This window comes from Belonocnema kinseyi, chromosome 1 (assembly GCF_010883055.1).
Source record: "Belonocnema kinseyi isolate 2016_QV_RU_SX_M_011 chromosome 1, B_treatae_v1, whole genome shotgun sequence".
In the NCBI taxonomy this organism is placed as follows: Eukaryota; Metazoa; Arthropoda; class Insecta; order Hymenoptera; family Cynipidae; genus Belonocnema; species Belonocnema kinseyi.
The window spans coordinates 167390870-167413848 of record NC_046657.1 but is presented as its reverse complement, the minus strand read 5'-3'; the positions used below and the strand labels follow the sequence as shown (position 1 = coordinate 167413848).

The following is a 22979-nucleotide window of genomic DNA, read 5'->3' as shown; positions in this document are numbered from 1 at the left end:
TACTATCCCAAATGGCTTTTTAACGAATTCGTTCTATCTTCTATTACCCACAAAAATTGTGCAAAAGTTCAATTTGATCCCTTCATTTTTTTCGAGATTTTTTTTGCGTTGCATATTTTTAGATATGTTTTAGGCGTACAATTTTAATTGAATAATTTTTGTTCTTAACTTGAGTGGTTTTTCCACAAATTTTGTATTCATTTATATTTTATTATTTCCAATGTTATTTTTCAATGTTATTTGGGGATCACAATTTTTGTTTAATCATCGGTTTTCGCAATCTGCATAGTTTGACCACAAAATGGAATTTTTTTAGATCAAGTGTACACCTTTTTTTTAATATTACTGGATTTTTTTTAAACCACTTGAATTCTTTTGAATTCCCTTCAACATTTTCGCATGCTTGTGATTTCTTTGAATTGAAATTTCATTAAATAAATGTGAATGCTTCGAATTCCTCTATTACTATAAGTTTGTTGGGTACTAGTGAATTCTCCTGATTATTATTAATTCTAATAGATTTTTGTGAATTATTATTGATTCTGGTGAATTTTTATAAACTATTTGAATCCTTTAAATTCTTTAAATTTTTACATTATTTTCGTTCCTGGTACTCTTTCAAATTCCTTGAATTCTTAAACTTATTTTTAAAAATCATTACAGTGGTTAACTCATCGAAATAATGATAGTTATTCGAAGTAAGCAAATAAAAAACGTAAAAACAAATAGGATTGTAAAGTTGAGTGCAACGCAAATTTCGATGAATTCAGCTAGATTGAAGTGACTTCCATCGGATTTAAAAGAAATCAAGTCGTTTAAAGATAAAATCAATAAAATTGAATGAAATTCAACATAATTAAAGTAATTCTATGATGAATTATGCTGAATTTTAATTGAATTCAACGTAGATTGAATAAATACTTTAAATAATAATAATAATAAGAGAAGATTTAAATTAAAGAAGAATATACTAAAATGAATTGAGTTAATTAGTAATGAACATTGAATGTAATTGAATTGAATTAAACAGAAATTATGATAACTTACTTTGAATTTAGTACAATTTTCTGTATCTTCTTTAAATCCCTTAGATTCTATTCATTTCGCCATTAATTTTGTTTAACATACTCATCAATTTCATGGAATTTAAATTCAAATAATCCGGATTCACATTGATTCTACTTTAGGGAAGTTATATTGGAATCCAATTAAAGATACTTTTAGCTAATTTTTTTCTGCATTTGATTCAACTCTGTAAATATCAATGACTGATTCCATTAGAATCAGCATTAACTTAATTTCAGTTGAATTCACCCTCAGCCTACTTAATATTCCATTAAATTAACTTGAGTTACTTTTAATTCATTTTAATTCTGTTTAAAACCTAGAAATCGCTTAAATCAATTATAATTCTGGTAAAAATGTGGCAAAGATTTCTTAAACGCATTTGAATGAAGTCAAATTGAACATTTTAAATTTAGTTTGTTTCCGTCGTTGTTAAATTTTTTTTAATTTCAACTTTTTAATTTACGTTAATTCACTTTAATTTTTCTTTAACTTCACCTCAAATTAATTTATATTCTTTTGCATTATTTTAAATTTCGTAGGATTTTGTACATAGAATTCACTTTCAAATACACTCTTAAGTTAATTTTGGAATTCACTGATTTCTTGAATTCAGATGTACAAAATTATTTTCAAACAAAATACGAAAAATTACCGAGATATTTTTTATAATTAAATTTTCCACATCAAGATCAAGATTCTTACAAATTTTGCGTACAGCGTTGTGGGAGTTTAAAATTTACCGTGTGATCAGCAAAATGAAAAGAAATATTTTTAAACTTGATAATAAATGCAATGAAGCGAAACTTTAGATGAGAACTTTGGGAAGAAAATTTAATCATTAAAAATGATTAAAGCCCTTGTTATCAGGCCATAAATTCGTGAAGAGAAAGACAAAGTGTTAGGGATTGGGGTTAGGTTACTTCTTATTTTTCGAGAAGGCAATTACCAGGTGTCCCTTCAGCTCGTTAGGAGATAGTGGCAACTCATCTTCCGTCATGTCGAGAATTTCGAATTCTTATGAGTTGTTTCATTTGAGTATTTTCTGTGAGGATTTGGTATTTTTAACAAATTTATTACCTCTGATGGACATAGTCTATATTTCAAGAAAAGTTATTGAAGTGAAGTTGGCAGAATTCGACACGTATTCAGGTGCATCATTTTCAAATTATCATTAATGATATCAAAAAAGTTCATTTGGTATTCAGTAAAATTTTCATAATTTTTATCATGCAAACTCAATACCTAAAAAAATTATATTTATTATCTTTCAAAATAGTGTCATCATCGATTCCACCCTCCACTTCTACTTACTTTCAAGTTTCAACAAAAATTATTATCTCCCAATAAATGTCATCGCCAGAAAAAGGTTACTTCACAATTTTTTCCTACACGAATCGTCACTTAAGTCCACGAAAAAAAAACCGGTCCTTTTCCGAATTTTTTCCGGATTGCAACCATTTTATTCTTTTACCCTTCACATCTCTTACCCCTAGACCCTGAACCAAGGCTGGGAGGAAAATTAGTTGGTTTGTAATTGGAGGACATCTTTTTGGCTTTTTTAAATGACGAATTACATAGGTTCTTATGTAGGATCCTATATAGGAACCGATGTAGGTTCCTATATAGGAACCTATATAGGAATTTACAGTAGGGAACTCTATCATCTGCCCAATCCCCTCTCCATTGCTTTAGCTACTATACTCGCAGTCCATCTTCCTTATCCATATACGCCTCCTCCTTTCAATCTTTTATCTCCCACCCTTCGTATCCCTCTTAACTATTAACCCTTCCCCTCTTCCGCTTTATCAGTAGAATCTGCCTACACGGTGCTTTGCCCCTGCCCACCATAATCACCCTCCCCCTTAATCTGTTACACTCCTCCTCCTCCTTACCCTCTTAACCCTACAGCGCCTCCCCCCTCCTGGAATCTTTTAGTCGTTTTTTTATTCGTCCTTTTGCTACATTAACCCCGGGGTGACGGTTGATTTTCTCCTGGGTACCTGAGTATGGTTCTCCCACTATACGGCTTCCCTTCACTGAGCCGAACTGTTTTCGCCAAACCTGGTCAGCGGGAGTCCTTTGTACCTAATGAGGACTCAAATGGGGAATTTAACATTTTTTTAATTTAGCACTTCGTAATTTATAAATATAATATTCGAAATCTGCGAATTACATATAGCGATTCGAAAGATATGTTCCTTGACTTTAATAATTGAAAATTAAAGAATAAATGTTAAAGTTTATGCGAAACTTTATAGAAAATTTTTCAGTTTATTTTACTCAAATGCAATGCAATAGCTTGAATGTATTAGTGCAATATTTCACTTAACTTGGAAAATTCCGGAAACTAAAATTTGGCTAGATTTGAAAACTTATCAACTAACATCATAAATTTGGCTTATTTCTCAAACAATCGCATTTCTCAAAATTATCCTTAAATAAATTGGTATTATCGGTCCAAAGGTATGAATAGCCTCATTCCTGGCTTCATTTGTAAACTCATTAACAAACATCTTGCATTTTTTGCATTGCGTAACCAATTCGTTTATGAAGGTTAATTAAAAATAATACACTACAAAATTTATAAATTTTTTGAATTATATCATTTCTAGCAATTTTAAGCTAGAACCATTAATTTACACGTCAAAATTTGCTCTCAGATCTCTTTAAATATTCTCTTAAAAATTTGTTTGAAAAATCATTAAATAATTTTCCAGGAATCCAATAAAAATTTTTTTATCTTGGAACTCAATTTTTTCCTACAAATTTTTGAAAATCCTGCAAAACTAAAAAAATTTCCTCAAAAGCTTCCAGGTTCTATTTAAAATTTTTTTTTAAATATTGTTTAAAATTCATGTATAAAAAAATCATTTTTAGTTTTTCCAGGAATTTTGCCTACTCGAATTTTTTCCAAATTAATAATTGATTACACATTTTTTCAATGCATAACGAAATTCCTTTTTTTTTGTTGTTGAAAATTAATTTTTTCAATCGAAAATGTAACTATTCTATGTTTGGTTGAAAATTTAACTATTATTTTGAAAATTCTTTAATGTTGAATCATTTGGTAAAACTTCATGCATATAGTGAAAAAATAATCTTTTTGGGTAAAAATTAAACTTTTTAGTTGAAAAGTCAACTGCAAAATTCGTTTTTATTTAGCTATGAATACAATTTTGAACTGCTAATTTAACTATTCCATTTTTTCTAGGTAATTTATCTCTTTTTGTTCAAAATTCAATTATTTTGGTAGAAAATTCATATTTTTGTGTTAAAAATTATACTTTTCGAGTAAAATTTCATACCTTTGGGTTGAAAACTAAACTGTTTGCGGGAAATTCATCTTTTTGTATTCAAAGTTCAACATTTTGGCTGATATTTTTTTTCTTTATCGCCTGGAAAATCTTTCTTGGTTAAAAATGTAACTATTTTGTTGCAAATTCCTTTTCTTGTGTTGAGAATTATTCTGTCTTGTTTGAGGCTTAAGTTAATAAAAGGAAAACATAAGTGCCAGTAATAAAACAGCTGGAGCCGGTATTTTTGAAAGAAAAAATAATTATTTTCAAAATTTGCCGAATTTAGTTTTTAAATCTTGTTTGAAATTTAAGCAAAAGTAATTTTCTGTTTTGGTCCCTATTCAGAATTTTTAAAGCTAGAATTGAAAAACGACTCTTTGACTTCATGAAAATTCTTAATGTTCTGTTTTTTATGTGTTAAGAAATTATTTTTAATTCACTTTCCTAAAGAAATTAGTTACGCAATAAAAAAATTATGAGGTCCGTCAATGAACTTTCAAATTAAGCTAGGAGTTAATCTATTCATACCTTTGGACTGAGAGTGCCAAATTATTTAAAGATAATTTTGAGAAATGCGGTTGTTTCCCAGTTAAGTAAAATATTGCAACAATAAACCAAAGCTACTGTAGAAGATTTGAGTAAAATATACTGAATTTTTTTTATAAAACTTCACAAGTAGTTGAACACTTATTCTTTCATTTTCAACTTTGTAAGTCAAATAACATATCGTTGGGATTGTTTTTAATTCGCAGATTTTAAAAATTAAATTTATAAATGACCAAGTGATAAATTTGTAAAAAGTTATAAAGTTCGACAGTTTAGTTCTCATTAGGTACAAAGAACTCCCGCTGACCAGGATCGACGGCAGCAGTTCGGTTGAATGAGGAGAAGCCGTGTAGTGGGGGAACCGTTCACAGATAGCTGGCGTGCAATTGTCATCTGCCCCTAACCCCTCACCCCCTGTCACTCATCTAATATATCACTTTCATCCTTCCCTCTTAACCCTATTAGTCGTCTACTCCTTACACATTTAACCATTCACCTATATACCCTCTACCTATTAGAAATTATCTATTTTAGGATTGGGCTTCGCGAACAGCATTATTTTATGAATATCACAAAAGTTAATCATTTCAAACTCTAAGTCTTAAAAGTTAGTATTGAAAATACTTTAAATTGAAGAATTAACATTTAAAAATCAAATCCAAATCTTTAAATCTAACATAATTTTAGGTAATATTATCAGATTTTTCTATTAAAATTTAGAACAGTTCTAGGCCATAACATAAAATCATTATCATTTCTCGGATTTTTCTTGGTCTCGTAAAATTCACGATAATCCCCGGTCATTGCCTCAAGGGGTTGGGGTACAGTAATTTTGCTTCTGAAATATATATTACATAAAACTAATGACGGTTAATCTAAAAATAACCATCCCCTGGAAATTTCGTCATAAGGAAAGCTTTCTATTTAAGTTGTCCCTCGAGGTTTTCAGGACCTCATCATTCCAATCTGCCAGGTCCTTATCGCCCACTGAAACGTCTAAAAGGGAGCACGTCCATCCCCCAAGTGCTAAGCCTAAGGGTCAAGAATCTTTGTTCTATGGACGCGGTGGCAGGTCATTTAAGGAAATCAAAGTAGATGAGAAATCACAGAATCCTTCTGGTAACGCATCACGTAGGTCGTAGATGATATTCGTTGTGTACGCTATGTCTCAGCGTCACGAGTATTGATCCCAAAGCGGCGAGGCACTCGGTAGTATGTATGTATGTATGTACACATGTACTCACTACCCGAATGGGGTATCCAACGTCTCACCCTGAACCCCGGAAATAGAGTCGTCCGGCTCCTTCCCCTTCCCCCTCCCCCACCCTTTTAGAGTTTAGTGTCCCAGCACCCTCCCACTCATCCGCATATCGAGTTCCTCCATAAAACTTTTTCAGCCCTCTTCGCATGCTCTTTTTTAAATTCCCCCTTTCACAGAAATCCTCTGGTGCTTCGCCGCCAGTTAAATGGTGTCTAAGACTTGTAGAACATTGTTATTTTAATTTTTTGTATACATTGAAGTTAATGAAATACCTGCTGACAAAATGGATGTAAAAACAGAAAATAATTATTCAACATACGCTCCTGGATAAAACATTCACCTTCGCCCCTCCCGTCTGTGTACTATTTAACCTTATCCATTCATTCTCTACACTATTCCACTATTATCCCCGTACTATTTCCATTTACCCCTTCCCTCAATTTATTCTACCTTACACCTCTTTCACTCTTCTTCCATATAACTTATGCCCATTTACATATCCCTCTGCCTGCTATCTACCGTCTCCACCATTCTTTAATTATCATTATTGTCTAAAGCCTCTTCCCCAATCTCACTCTTTACTATATTCCTGCCTAGACATAAACTCTTAAATCTTTCGTCCTTATTATATATACCTTTTGGGTTCATCTCTCCCTTCCTGGTTTCTAGACCTCCCCTTTGATTCCCTAAATCCTCATACCTAGTATTATGTATTCCCCATTGCTTCTATGCAAACTATTCACAAAACCACACATAATTTTATGTGTCCCTTCGTCTCTCAACCTATTTCTTCTACTCTTCACTTTTGTTAACCACTTCTTATATAATTCTCCACCCAGTCGTTTCCCTCCACCCCTTTCACCCTTCTCTCATACTCTTCCCCTTTCTATCCTATGACGTTTTCTCTAATAATCCTCTTCATTATTCGCCTTCTGTACATTTACCCCTGCATCCCTCAACCCCTTTTGTTTACCCTTCACTACTTTTACCTTTCTCCCACATGCCTCTGCTCATTTTCTGACCCTATCATCCCACAGACAACCCGCACCCCCTCCCTGTCCACTTCCCACTACTCTTATCAATCTGCTTCTGCCACCTTTTCACTTTTAAAACTATTTTTATTCTTCTCTGTGTCCTATGACCCCCTCCATATCATATATGCATTTAAAGGAATCTGTATTATCATCGGAGAAAGTTACCATCGATCAGTGTAGATACCTTTTTCATCACCGTGAAAATATAAATCAACCTATCAATCAAGTTAAATCTTCAAATAAGAGAAAATGCCTAAAGTCATTTTTAGACTAGATGGAAAAAAAATATTTAAAAAATATCTTATTTACATTTTTTCTGAAAAAAGATCTACTATCGTCGCTCCACTGGCAATCGAACCACAGAACCCTAAGCAAAATCCTAATACTCGATAAGTCCTCCCTACATGCTCTGTCACAAAAAATAGAGTTCTGCGTTAGGTTGGAGAGACCTTTTCATACTCGTTTTTCCTCCAAAAAGGCTTGGAAATTGCGAATTCGGAAATAAGTAGACTTCCGCGAGCATTAAAGAGGCTCTAGCGAGCACTTGTGAAACATTTAATTTTTTTTCAAACCTCGCTACGTGCTCGCTCAATACTCTAAAATCATCGGCGCGAACTCGGTTTGACAGAGCACGGAGGGAGTTTTAGGATATCGTTAAAGCCTCTTTAATGCTGAAGAAAGCCTACTTATTTCTGAATTCGCAATTTTTTAATCCTTTTTGGAGGATAAACGAGTATGAAAAGCTCTCTCTAACCTCGCGCAGAACTCTATTTTTCGTGACAGAGCATGCAGAGAGGACTTTCCGAGTATTAGAATTTCGCCTCGGGAACTTCCTATACGCTATCTCAAGCCAGGTGGTACATTTATGATACTAGTAATTTAAAGGAATCTGTATTATCTTCAGAGACAGTTAGCATGATCAAGTTAAATATTATAAGTCGTATTCATTATTATTGACTTTTCTGCATCTGAATTCATTTCAAAGTTACTCTGAAACGAAGTTTACGACTTTTCTTAACAAATTGCGGGAGATTTTCGAGTTAAAAAAAAAATAAAAAGAATTGTTCAAAAAATCTATAGTAAAATTACCATAAATTACAGAAAATTTCCGGAATTTTTGAATATAATAAATGACGAGAAATTTCGGATATTTCAGATCAATTTTGTTAAGTACTAAAAATTACCATTTTAAAATAACCAAAAGTTTTCTGAAGAAATCTAAAAACTTTCCGAATTTCAGGAATTAACTTACAATTAGTCTTTAAAGGGTAAACTCAAAATTTTTGAAGTGACGTTATAATTCCGGCAGTGCCGAAAGTAATTTTGAATCGACAAGCGCAACAGATAGAAAAAGTAATCTTCCTGAAAATGTGCAAGCGTAGCAGCTACACGGAGAGAAATTTTAAGAGAATAATTCACAGAACAGCTCCTTGATCTTATTCCAGTTTAGGCACAAGAACTAAGATCTCGGAACCCTTGAATTTAAATCAACGGCCGGTTATTTAAAATCAAAGGTTTCGAGATCTTATTTCTTGCGCCAAAGCTAGATTAAGATCAAGGAGCAGTTCCGTGAATTAATCTTTTGAAATTTCTCTCAGTTTAGAAAAAGTCCTTTCATAACTGCTTTTCACTACGGTTTCAGAATTGGTCCCTTCCCGCTCGCTATGCATACATCGAAAACCATATATTCCGAGCATGCGTTACAAAATAATATATTATATACCAAGGGGGAGAATTAAGACTTTTTCAAAAAGCGCAAGTACTGAATTCATAAAATTTTTCAATTTTTGGATACTTACGGAAATTTTTTTAATATTTATAAACTACCAAAACTTTCAAAAATTTTTTATAGATTTCATAAACTTAGAAAAATTCAAAGTATTCAAACATTTTCAACATTTCCATAAATTTATGGTAAATTATGGTAATTTCTGATAACTTATCGCTTCGATTTGGTCCAATCTGTCCAAAAATCTGTCAACGCGATCAACTGATAGCTTGATGATCACTGTTTGTGAGCCTAAAATGTGAGCTAATAGATGTATAACTTTCATTATCCACCTTTGAAGTTACACTTTTGCTACCTAGGGAGAAAAAGTACACTTTTTTCTGACGTCACGATGCTTAAAAAGCAAAGTTTTTCCTGTTTTCCCGTTTTTTTCCACCCTCTCCATTTGCTATTTTCTCCCCTTTGAAGTTCTCGGCACCATAGCACTCAGCGCAAAACACATTAGCATGTCTCGTGGACCCTGCATTTTGCTGTCGACGCGACTCGCGAATTTAACGGAATTAGAGGTGCGCCGACTGAAAACAAATTTGTGTATAGAATGACAAACTGAATTTTCTCATTTTCACGTTCTTGTCTGGCTCAAAACTCTATAAAATTTGTGTCTTCTCAAATTGGATTAAACAACAAAAGCGTTAAAAATTTAGACATTTAGGTTCAAATGTTTTTTATGTCAATGGCTTACAATTCCCATGACCCCTAAGTAATTTTAAACAGAACTCCAATTAAATTTGGTGACTTCCCTTTTGGAGTATAATCCTTTTTTCAAAATGATGGTTATCTGAATAATTATCAGATTAGACTTAATCACCTGAAGTTGTTATACCTCAGTTTAAACAGATGCGGATTCCATACAAAAGTTACAGATTATTATGAAAGAAACTAAGTTATGAGAATCAGAAGCGGCGGAGTTTTTTTTCTCTAGTTGGAGGCAGTAGAATAAACTTACTATGATATTGAATGACACACTTTGTACATTGTATAGTATTATTATACTGAATACAAATTGCACATGAATAATAATAAATGAACAATAAATAGTGAATCATAAATAACAATAAACACAGGTATAAAATTCATATTGCCAAAGATTTCAGAAAGATTTCAATAATTTCAGAAAGGTGTGACAAGGACTTCACAAGAATTTCAATGATTTCTCAAAGATTCTATAGTTTTTAAAGATTTCGGATAAATTTCAAATATTTTGCACAGATTGCAATGATTTGCCAAAGATTACACAAAGATTTCAATCATTTTACAAATATCACCAAATATTTTTTTAATATTTCAAAAATATTTAAAATACAGTAAAACCCTTCAATAGCCCTTCTGAGAAATCAGCCCTATAGAAGAGTTTCACTGTATTTTGCAAAGCTTTCAGATAGATTTAAAAGATTTCACAAAGGCATAAATGATCGCCTAATTATTTCACAAACATTTCAATAATATCATAAATGTTTCAAAAATATTTCCAATGAATTCACAAAGATTTTAATGAGTTTGAAAATATTTCAAGAAGATTTAATGAATTTCATAAATATTATCAAATATTTTTAAAATATTTCCCATCTTTCACAAAGATTTTAATGATTTTCTAAGCATTTCATAAATATTTCAAATATCTCGCAAAGGCTTCGGATAGTTTTAAAAGATTTCACAAAGATTTCAATGACTTCGCAAATATTTCAACCATCTCAGAAAAATACCAAAAACATACTTCGAAAATATTTTCAAAGGGTTTTAATGATTTCCCAAACATTTCAAAGATTTGGAATATTTCGCAAAGATTTCACAAAGATTTCGGATAGATTTAAAATTTTTACAAAGGCATAAGTCATTTCGCAAAGATTTCAATAAATTCATAAATGCTACAAAAATATTTCGAAGATTTCCAAAAGATTTTGCAAAGATTTAACCAATTTCATAAATATTATCGAATAATTAAAAAATATTTTAAATATTTTACAATGATTTCAATGATTTCAATGATTTTCTAAAGATTGTACAAAGATTTCAAATGCTTTGCAAAGAAATCGGATAGTTTAAAAATATTTGACAAAGACTTGAATGATTTGCCAAAGATTTAAATCATTTCAAAAATATGATCAAATATTTAGAAAATATTTGAAATATTTCCCAAAGATTTCACAAAATTGCAATGATTTCACCAAGATATCACAAAGATTTTCAAGGGTTCGAAAAGATTTCGGATAGATTTAAAAGATTTTACAGACTTTAATTATTTCCTAAAGATTTTAACAATACACAATTTTTAAAGATTTTATAAAGATTTGAATGATACCCACAACATTTCTAAGATTGCAGATATTTTATAAAGATTTCCGATAGATTTAAAAGATTTCGCAAATATTTCAATGATTTTCCAAAGATTTCAATCATTTCGGAAATATTTCAAATTTTTTAAAGAGTATTTTGAATGTTTCACAAAAAGTTCGGATATATTTAAAAGATTTCGCGAACTTAATTGATTTCTCAAAGATTTCAATAATTATACAAATATTTCCAAATATTTCAAAAATATTTTAAATACATATATGCGACAAAGATTTGGAATTATTTCCCAAACATTACAAAAAAGATTATGCAAAGATTTCAAATATATGACAAAGACTTCAATGACTTCCCAAAGATTTCAAATATTTTTGAAGGATTTCGGATAGATTAAAAAGATTTCACAAAGACATCAATTATTTCACAAAGATTTCAGGTAGATTTAAAAAAAAACAATTGATCTGATAAACGTAAGAATTCGATTTCAGAGGGGGGCAAATCAATACTTTGTCCTTCCCAGGGCGATTTCTGAGGGGGGCATTGTCCCCTGTGCCCCTTGAGCTCCGCCTCCTCAGGTGAGAATTAAAAATACTTTGTACCTAATTTTGACAACTGAAGAATCAACTCCCCTATTAAGCGATGCACAAAGCGATTTTTCACAGAAGCGTTAGTGTGGTGATTTAATGAAAGGTTCTGGTAGCATCTCTAAAACACTCTGACCACGATGATAATACGCTTGAAGGTGGGAGGGAATGTGTCCCTTTGATCAACTGAACCCTGCTTCAAAGCAAATTACATCATACATGTTACGGCATCGGTGTACTCTCCCCGTTTGAAAATGAGACCCAGAGACTCAGTGAATGAACGCCACAAATGTAGCTTTAAACTGTTTCCCCAAACTGTGCTTGTAACTGCCACAAATCTATTTATGAAGGTAGCGTTCTATTTTAGGAGGACGAGTCTTCCGATCGATTTCGCAGACCTGACAAAATTAAGAGGGTAAGAGACGATTGGAATGTCACTATGGATACTTAATGGATTTTTCTGCAGCAATATACACTTAGCCTTCAATATAACACCGATTTCGGGCATGACTTGCCTTGTCATTTTACACAACACAAGGGAATCCAAACATAAACAGGCCGAACTCCATTAATAATTTCTATTGAATTTATTCGCATGACAGTTCTAGGAACAGCGTAAGCCGGAGGGTCTTCTATTAGGATTGGAGTGCACATGAAATAAGAATAAATTGTAATAGTTGTTAAATTTTTTTGGAACGCCCGACAAGGAGCGTTTTGTAGGACAGCGAATTCATTTTTGTATGTAATATCTCTCGTACATGATTCTATTTCTCTCTTTTTCCCACCCCATGTGTCCTTCCCTTCCCTTGCAACCTCTTGTACTCGCGACCAGCAATTCTTTTTTTTTATTAGTTGAATGTTTGTAGTCGCATTAACTGCCAGGGTCATGAGCAATTGTATTGTAGAATTAATTATAAACTGTAGGGTATCTGTGGGGTAGTATACCAAGGGACAGAAGCGAAGCTTTCTAGAAAGCAAGTCCAGCCTCGCTTTCTGCTTTGGGAATCGAACCCGCGCCAGCATGGCTGCCAAGGTTGCAGTGTTGGAACATAGAAGAATCACTATATTATATGAGCCACAGACTCTCTGACTACCAATTCTTGTTCTCCTCTCCGAAATACTTATTTTTTATGTGCCACGATTATGCCCCCTCACCCATCTAGCCCTCAAGACCACCCTTTCTTGTCTCTTCGTCATAACCTCTCCTCTATCACCCTCTCCTACCCTTATGGCCTTCAAAACTATCACTCTTCTACACTGGTTAACACTGTGTGATTCTGGTGGACACTCTCTATAACGGACATGGACACGGAGACGGACAGTTTCTATACAACCTGACTCATTAGCTTGATAGTAGACATAAGGGTAGAGATAAATGTAATTGTTTCGTTACTAGACCTCTCAAACACTTAGGGCTTCTCTATTCTTGACCAACAAAATCTAAATTTACCTTTACGAGACTGACAGTTTCAATAAAACCTGACTCATTAGCTTGATGGCCGACATAAGGGTGGGGTATAAATGTTACCGTATCGTCAACAGACCTATCAAACAGTTCATTTCTCTAATGTACTTTGCCTGATTCACATCAGCAATCAGTTTTCTTGAGAGTTTAGTATTCTTTTGCAATGTCTCAAAAAGTGTTAACATTGAAGGAAAAAGTGGATGTGATAAAATATTATAAGAGTGAAAAATGTGGAGTTCACAAACTAGCTGAACAATTTTATATTGAGAAGACACAAGCAGCTGAAACAGTGAAAAATAAAGACAAAATTATTGAAATGTGGTTTGACAATCGGAACGAAAAACAATGTGGAAAAACTTCTTTGAATGGTGCTGGTATCTTTGTGGATAGTGTAGTTTTCGAATCGTTTTGCATAGTACGAGCTCATAATGTTCCAGGGTCGAGTCCACTGATTCAAAATAAAGCCTTGGAAGTAGCAAAAGAAGTAGGAGCTTCTGATTTTAAAGCTTCTAATGGCTGGTTGGAAAAATTTCGTGTGAGACATAAAATTTCCTACAAAACCGTTTGCGCAGAATCAGCTGCTGTGAATGTGGATACAGTTGACGGATGGATAAAAAAGTTGCCAAGTATCATATGTGGTTATAAGTCAGACGATATTTTTAATGCTAATGAATTGGCACTCTTCTACCGTGCTCTACCCGAAAAAAACAATGTGTTTGAAAGGTGAAACGTGTTCTGGTACTAAAAGTTCAAAAGAGAGATTGACAGTTTTATTATGTGCATATGTGCATGGTGAAAAAGAAAAGCCTCTTGTCATCGACAAAGCTGCTAAACCTAGATTCTTCAAAGGACTTGGCGTAAAAAACTTTCCTGTTCACTGTAAGCATAACAAGAAGTCTTGGCTGACTCGAGAAATAATGGAATGGCTGATGGATCTCGACAGAAAAATGAAGCGGCAGAAAAGAAAAATCCTACTTTTGTTCGACAATGCCACGTCACATCATGAAATTAAATTAGATTTTGTAAAAGCAGTGCTTTTTCCAATAACTGAAGAAGAATCAACAGAAACCCAGACAACTGCTGATGATGATGGTCTCCTTGCTAATTTGCTTCAAACTGCTGGCGGTGCTGCTGTTTCCGCAGATGACTATGTAAACGTTGACACCGATTAATTTACACATATTTATTAAATTCGAAGCATTTATTAACTACTATCCATTTATTTAAATGTGACACAGTCGGGTATCGCCTTGTCAGTGAATTAGGAATGCACAATGACCAAATAATTTCGAGCGGAAAGTGTCTCAAGCAACAAAGTATAGATTTCTTCTTAAAAAATAATATCCACAATAATTTATAAGAACACATGACAAAAAACAAATAAGGAGACACATTGTATATATAGTTTTTAACTGACGTTTTAACCCTTAAGTGGTAACGTCATTTTTAGCACCTTCTAAAGGCAAAGGTGGGTCACTCATGCTCGGCGCATTATAAAATGCTCTGAATTACTCTAAAAAATTGCGCAAAATTCATGAAATGTTATCAACTATCCTAGTGTAAGGATCAATCACTATACTGATGATTCGATCATTTGTTTAAACAATATAATTAAATAAACTCTGCAAGCTAGCAAAGGGAGAAACTTTTGCCGAGGCACGAGAGACCCACCTTTACCTTTTACGGGTTAACTTCAATAACAAATTTACATCAATTAAATACATGCTTTCCGTGCTTTATTTTCTTTTAATCTAAGAGTATTTGTTATTTATAAATCTATTTATTTCATTGTGCATATTATTTGTTTAATTTAATTAATTTATTAGTCATTTTTATTTTTTCATTTAATTTATTTTTTCATTCATTTCATTTATTAATTCATTTGTCATTTGTTTTATTTATGAATGCATTTTATTTCTTTGTTTGTTTATCAATTCATTTGAGTGAATTATTTATTTTAATTTTTTATTATTATTATTATTCCATTTAATTTACTTATTTATATATTTATTATTGTACTTATTTAACCATTTGTTTTACTTATGAATTTATCAATAATTATTAGTAATTATTTACTAAATTAATTATAAATAAATAGATAATAATATTATAATATACACATAATATGTACATACATACAAACATATTACTGCATAGCAATTCACTCTCTGGAGTGGAAACCTCTCCAGGGCGGACACCTCTCCACAGCGGGCAGAAAGTCGTTCACCGTGAGTGTCCGTTATGGAGAGGTTTCACTGTATATATGTATATTATTAATGAAAGGAACAATAAAAAAAAATCTCGAAGACAATACTAACAGGAAATTAAACTCAAATAATTTCTCAAACATAAGAAATAGTGAATATAAGGACTTGTATAAGGACGAGAACAGAGTCACTGCGCGCGGTTACTGCGGTTAGTGTAAATAGCGCACTGATTCAAGAGTGATTAGCCCCTCGCGTCCAACCCTCTCATTCCTCATCCCTATCTTGTGTTGATCATCCTCCTTATTTGACTATCCCTCTCTTTTCCATGTCTTTTGCGCCCTTTTGCCCTTCCTACGTAACTCTATGTTCTGTTAAGATTACTAAATTTTCTGTCGAGTTTACAGAATTTTCAGTAATTATATGAAGTTATTGGTATTTTCTGTAACATTCACTGAACTTTTCTGTCAAACTGACATCTTCAAATTCTAAACTCTAATGAAAAAGTCTGTTAATTTTTCGAAAAGTATCTGTAAATTTCTAAATTTCGGATAATTTCGTATAGATATTCATTCCGAAACAATCCGAATAATTTTGAAATCTGTATCTGAACCAATCCGAATCTATCTAAACCAATCAGATTGAAGTTCTCAATGCCCTTCGATCGAAACTTGTTAAAAATTAATCCAACCCAATCCGAACTTCCAATCCAAATGAGCCCGAACTCAGATTGACCTAAACTGATTTTTAATCCCAATGAATCAAATTCAATCCGCACTCGGATTCAATCGGATTCCTTCGGATTGAAAAATCAGTATATGTAACGTGCGCCGAAGAAAGTGGGCTTACTCTGAAAAGTGAGATTTTACAGGGCGTGCGGTTGAAGACGACCCGATAGACCAGAATTTTAGGAGAGAAGGAAGACTCACGAAATCTTCCCTCTCCACTTACCTCAACATTCTCACTGAAAGAGATAGGTCGTAGACGCGGCTCACGGACGGAATATAAATGAGACGCATAGAAATTCACGAAATTCACCGAATTCACGGAATTCAGGAAATTTACGGAATTCATTGAATTCACGGAATTTGTGGAATTCACAAAATTTTCGGAATTTGCGGAATTATTTGTAGTTATTGAATTCGTGGAATTCAAGTAATTCACTGTATTATCGGAATTCGCTGAGGTCACTTAATTATTGGAATGCAAGGAATTTGCATAATTTACAGAATTTATGGAATTCACGGAATGCAAGGAATACACAGAATTCAATTGATTCATGGAATTCACGGATTTCATGGAATTCATGGAATTTCATTAACTAAAATAATTCATTGAATTTCGTGAATTCTTTCGTGAATTCCATGAATTTCGCGAATTTCCTTATTTTATTATATTTCATGAATTCCTGGTATTCTGTGAATTCCTTAAATTCTATCAATTCCCCGAATTTCACAAATTCTGTGAATTCCGTCAATTCTGTGAATGTCGTGAATCCCGTGAATTGAGGGAATGCTTTTATTTTCATCAATTCTTTGTACTCCATAAATGTCTTAATTTCAGCGAATTGCGTGAAGTTTCGTAATTTCTCGAATTTCGTGAAATCCTTGAATTGCTGGAAATTCGTAAATCCTTCAAATTCAGCGATTCATCAATTCCGTAATTTCTTTTAATTCCGTGAATTTCAAATGTTTTATGAATTCTGTAAATTCTGTAAATTCCATGAATTTCTGGAACTTCTTGAATTCCATGAAATTCCCGAATTCCACGACTTCCGTAGATCCTTTCCATTCAGTGATTTCCATACATTCCGCAAATTCTTCAAATTCCGTGAATTCCAGAAATTTCGTTATGCAGATAATAGAAACCCCGAAAACTTACTTAAAGATCAGTAATTTATATCAATTTATTATACTTTTGTGATAAAAAGGTAATCTTAAACCTAAAAACTATAAACAACGCGGAGATTTTGGTCCAGGTGGGGTACTCTCTTTTTATTACGGATTCAAAGATTTAGGCCTTAAATAAACATATCACATGAACTCCCATCTAATATACAACGCTGTTGAAGGCTGGGGACCTTCTCAGCATACAACATAAACCCAAGACGACTCCCGGTTTCAGTTCTGCCCTCCCCGCCACCCAACACTTCTTTATTAACTGAAGTTTGTTAGGACAGACGTTATAACTACAATCTCCACCATATGACGAATTTCTATACTTAACTTGGACATGATTTGGACTCGTAAAATAAACTTATAGCATAAAGGTGGTGATTAGGCGTATAATATAAACAATGAATAATACAAACTATAAAATAGCCTTGGAAAGGACTGGAAATTTAATTAACAAAAGACATGCACACGGTATATGTGAAGGTCAAGTTTCAGGCGATGAATGGCAACTGGGTGTTTGGAATGCTAGGAGGGGAGGGGGTGAAAGATCTCAAGGTAAAACAATTACGAGAAAATATTCACTTAAGGAAACTAGATATTGTATGTGTGTCTCAAACAAAGCAAAAGGGATGCGAAGGTAGAGACATAGAAAACGGGGTGTTAAAAGACTGGTTTGAAATATGGCGAGGAGTAGATAGTAATTCACATAGTAGGCAAAGAGTAGGTCTGATTTTGAATGAAAGAGCGAAGCAGCATCTCGAAGATTATGATTTCGTATCTTCCAGACTGCTGTGGGCTAGAATTAAAGTAGGAACCAGAAGATTATTTATCATAGCATGCTACGCACCAGTTGATAGTTATTCCAGAGAATTAAAAGACGCCTTCTGGGACAGTTTGAATGACACAATAAATATTTGCGATCATGGTGAAAAAATAATTCTTCTAGGAAATATGAATGGATGGGTAGGCATCTAAAATCAGGATACAGAAAGAGTACTAAATAATTTTTGGGATCCAAGAACAAACTATAACGAAGATAAAATAGTTGGCTTATGATTATAAAGGGGTCTGTTTATTACAAATACTTGGTTTAGGCATAAAACGATCCACCTGTAAAACTGGTCCAAAGGAAGTAACCACAGTATAATTGACATTGTTGTTGCGGATGAAGGACTGAGAGAGCTAGTGAAAGATATAGGTGTCATGAGAAAATTGAAAACTTTCAGAAACCGGATGTGCGAATAGATTTCAAAAATAAGATAATCGAAATGATGAAATTCAGGCTGCCCATAAAGCAAAGAAAGAAGATTACAGGAGAACTTTAAACATCGGAGATCTTAGCGATGAGGATATAAATAGACATTTAAAAGATTACAGACACAGAAGGAGGATATTCAAACGATTAAGTGAGGAAAGTAAAGATAAAATTAGAGTAGAAGATGAGAAGAAAATACAAAGAGACTTTGAAGGAAGCAAGAAACTGTTTTATAAAAAAATGAAGGGAAATAAAAGTATAGAATTTGTCAACATCAGAAATAGTAATCGAGAAATGCTATATAATGCAGACGGGATACTAGACGCTTTCAGAGACTATTTTAGGGGACAATTCGGAAATGAAGCTATAGGACACCACAACAGAGATATAGAACACGATGCGACAGAAAACTTAATTAAGAAAGTCTGTGTAACTGAGGTTAGGGATATAATTAAGAACTTGAAAAACGGTCAGGCTGACGGGGTAAACTGTATTGACGCTGAAATGCTTAACCACGGCGGCGAGTACATACCACATAGACTGTGCGAATTGATAAATTTATGTTTCGAGATGGGAGACGTCCCATATGAGTGGAAAAAAGCGATTATCGTACTAATATACAAGAGACAGGGAGATGAAAGCGACTGCAATAATTAGAGAGGGATTAGCTTATTAAGCATTGTAAGTAAAATATATTTAAAAATACTTATTTGTAGGGTAATAAAAATAATAGGAGAAAAGATTTGGGAAGTCCAAAGTGGGTTGATGCCAGGAAGATTCAGTAGGAATCAAATATTTAACTTAAAGAAGATCACAGAAAAAAGTTTGAGAGTAGGAAAAAAAGTTTTCTATGCATTTTTTTACCTAGAAAAAGCTTTTGACGAGGTAGATAGAAGTAAACGTTTGGAAGTCCTGAAAGAGTATGGAGTCAATGGATGGCTCCTACAAGCTATAAAAACAATATATACGGGTAGCAAAGTGAGTGCTAGAGGAAATGAGAATCTGAGTCACTGTTTCGATATTATTCAAGGAGTTCGATAAGGATGCGTTATGTCTTTATGGTTATTTATATTATTCATGGACAAGTGTTTAAGAATGGCTCTTTTCGACGAAGAAGTCGTGGATCTCGGAACAGTAAGGGTACGTGGGTCAGCGTTGGCAGATGATAAAGTTGTTATGTCAGAGTCGATCAAAGAATTGCAAAGAATGTTGAATAAACTGAATGCAAGCTTGAAGAGCATGGGCCTCAAAATTAACCCAAACAAAATGCTTAATGGTGTAATAATGTGAAAAAAACATCAATTCCTTGTATCTCGTGAATTCCGTAAATTCGTTGGATTTCGAAAATTCCAGTAATTCCATGAATTCTTCGAATTCCATGAATCTCGTGAATTACGCGGGTCTCGAGAATTCCGGGAATTTCGTGAATTCTATTATTTCTGTGCATTCAATGATTTCCGTGAATTTATTGAATAACATGAGTTCCGTACATTCCGTAAATTCTTTGGATTCTCTGAATTCCTTGAATTTCGTGAATTCTTCGGGTTCCGTGAATTCCTTAAATTCCGTAAATTCAATGAATTGCGTGAATTCCGTGCATTATATAAATTCCGTGCATTATATAAATTCCGTAAATTCCATTAATTCCGTAAATTCCACTAATTTCGTAAATTTCTTAAATTTGGTAAAATCCTTGAAGTCTATAAATTCCTTGAATTTAATGATTATGCGCGCTATATACTATATATTAACAAAATTTCATTTTTTTTTGTTGTTTATGAAAAATGTGGGTTGGAAAGGGGGAGTCTCCACTTGTTGACTAGTTGTCACGCATTGAATTTTCATAAAATTGTTTACATAATAATTAGTTTCTATTGATTTATAAAGTATCATAATCGAAGGATTTTTCCACGTGATTTAAAATTGATTCTGTTGTCAGGTATTAAAATATCGTAAATTTTCTTTATTCCAAACAAATTTCTGATCAACTTTGTTAAAGGAATGAACTCTTTAGAGAGCAAAGCGGCTAAGAAATGTATTTGCTTATTAAATTTTTTTATAACATTACCAATTACTTTGGATTTTTTTAATTCCAACATCATTGCTTGTACTATATCCCGAGCAAACAATTGTAAAAGAAATTCTTCGAGTATTTTTATTCTAGAAGTAGCACTTTCACTCATTAATTTGTTAATACAAAAGTAACATTTTGTGAATGTTGTAACCTACTGTATATTATTTATAAAGAGATTTTTTACTGATTTCATGATGTTTTACCTGAATATAAGTTGTTCCAAAAAATGAGATCGTTTATAAAAAACTTTTTAAATGTAAAATTTATTGTTAAATAAAAATTAATACAAAAAATTAAATCGACTCTCACAAACTTCTTTGAAATTTAATTAAATTTAATCATGAAATAAAACCTCAAAACGGATCAAAATTGTCTTTGTACGTCCCTCATATTTGTGCACAGACTTTTTTAAATTGAAGGTCAAACCATTGAAAACGGTAATTTGGTGATAGCGTATTCTCTTTTGTTAAAGCTTCTTCAGTTTCAACGAATACATTCTCATCACGCATAGACTTACTGAAAAACAGAATTTTTTATTTTACTTTTTAAAATTTTTTGCGTATCTGATATAGTTTTGCTGAAAAATTGAATTTTTAATTTTTAATAACATTTTCGATGATAAAAAAAATATATGCGCCCTATAAAAAAAGTTCGAAGTAAATTTGTAGATCTTCATGAGATGAAAAATTTTACCTCTTAACATTTTCTTCGCGGATGAAATCTTTTTCTGCAAAATAGATTTTTTTAGTTTTAATAACATGCTTACGATTAAAAAAAAATATGATTATCAAAAAAATGGTCCTCCTTGACAGACGAGGAATTTTTTGTAAACTTGTTGAAAAATAGCACCTGTCGAATGGTTTTTACTCTGATTCCATAAAGTCAAGATTAACTAGACTAGAGTAACATCACATTTTTTTGCTATCCAATCGATTCAATTTCCGTTGTGGCCCTTTAAAAAAGGCACTTTTTTTAGTAACAAGTGACCTTTCGGAAAAATAATATATATTTCGGGCTGAGGTTTTATACCATTTTTAAGAGATGCAAAAGCCATATTTCCTGAATGTTTGAAACTTGTTACTTTATTATTATCAATATTAGGTGAATTAAGTTAAAACTCAACATTTCTCTTAACAATTAATTAAAGCATACAAATTAATAATCACTTTTAAAATATTACCCTCATAAGTTTTTTTAGGGTCCCAAAAACCCCACAAGTGAAAGATTGGGTTTTGCCAGTTTTTTGCACTAATTATGATTTTTTGCGATTTTTTAGATATAAATTGTTTAAGTAATTTATCATTGTTTATAGCCATTTTCTTTTAATAGAATAGAGTTGAAACACCGTTTTCTGCATTTTTTAATTTAGTTCTAATTTTTCAGTAACAGCGAGGCCATAATCAATTAAATTTATTTGAAGTAATTGCTTAAACCATGTATTATTATTTTATTCCTTTAGACTAATGCTAAAAAGTTGAAGTTTTTCTATAATTTTGAACTTTGCCTTGGATTTTTCATTATGAACAAATAAGAAATAAACATCAGAGAGAAGCATTTTTTTTTAATCACTTTCTTCTTTGCGAATATTTTCTTGAAATAAAACAGATACCAAGAAATGCTAAAAATTTCAGAAAAATTAACAACTTTCTAGCATTACTATAAGAAAGGATACTTAGAAACAATAATAATTTGCTTAAACAATTATTTTGGTTAAATTGTATTAATTATTATCTCGATCTAAGTGAAAACTTGACAAAAACCGCAACTGCAGCTTTCTAGCATTATTCTAAGAGAATATTAATATAAATAATGATGAATGTTTCAAACAATTATTTCTGTTGAATTAAATTTATTATTATCTCACTTTAATATTACCTTATATATCTCTAGATATATTTTTTACTAAAAAACCGCAAAAAAATTATAATTAGATTCAAATCTTGCAAAACCTAATTTGTTACTTGTGGGGTTTTTTAGGATCATATAAACAGACTTATAAGGCTGACATTAAAAAATAATTTTTGACTCGTATTCTATGGCTAGCTGTGAAGGGAAATTTTGAGTTTCAACTCAATCCTGATAGATTCTATTTAATTCTGTGTGATTCCAGTTAACTTTTTTGAACACTATTAAATTTTTACGGTTGCTGTTTCAGACTATTCAGTTCTGATGAATAACATTGTATGCCATTGAATATAATTTAATGTCAATAAATCCCA

General features: G+C 32.3%; 2 protein-coding genes across 2 annotated transcripts in view; one reads left to right on the top strand and one right to left on the bottom strand.

The window, feature by feature from the left end:
- The window catches only part of LOC117181099, a 68021-nt gene extending 65862 nt beyond the window's left edge, over positions 1 to 2159 (bottom strand). The window contains 1 exon segment of the mRNA XM_033373669.1: positions 2015 to 2159. Within this exon segment, the coding sequence (XP_033229560.1) occupies positions 2015 to 2065 (51 nt within the window). The 5' untranslated portion in view covers positions 2066 to 2159.
- Positions 2160 to 13495: 11336 nt separating this feature from the next.
- On the top strand, positions 13496 to 14504 carry LOC117181088 (tigger transposable element-derived protein 4-like). The gene is made up of 2 exons (XM_033373660.1): positions 13496 to 13958; positions 14056 to 14504. The coding sequence occupies exons 1-2, from the start codon at positions 13496 to 13498 to the stop codon at positions 14502 to 14504; spliced, it is 912 nt and encodes a 303-aa protein (XP_033229551.1).
- The last annotated feature ends 8475 nt before the right edge of the window (positions 14505 to 22979 follow it).

Excerpts from the sequence above, each read along its gene's own strand:
- LOC117181088 (XM_033373660.1), top strand. The coding sequence starts at position 13,496 with ATGTCTCAAAAAGTGTTAACATTGAAGGAAAAAGTGGATGTGATAAAA. Across the intron at positions 13,959-14,055 it reads ATGGATAAAAAAGTTGCCAA|GTGAAACGTGTTCTGGTACT; the intron begins GTATCATATGTG and ends TGTGTTTGAAAG.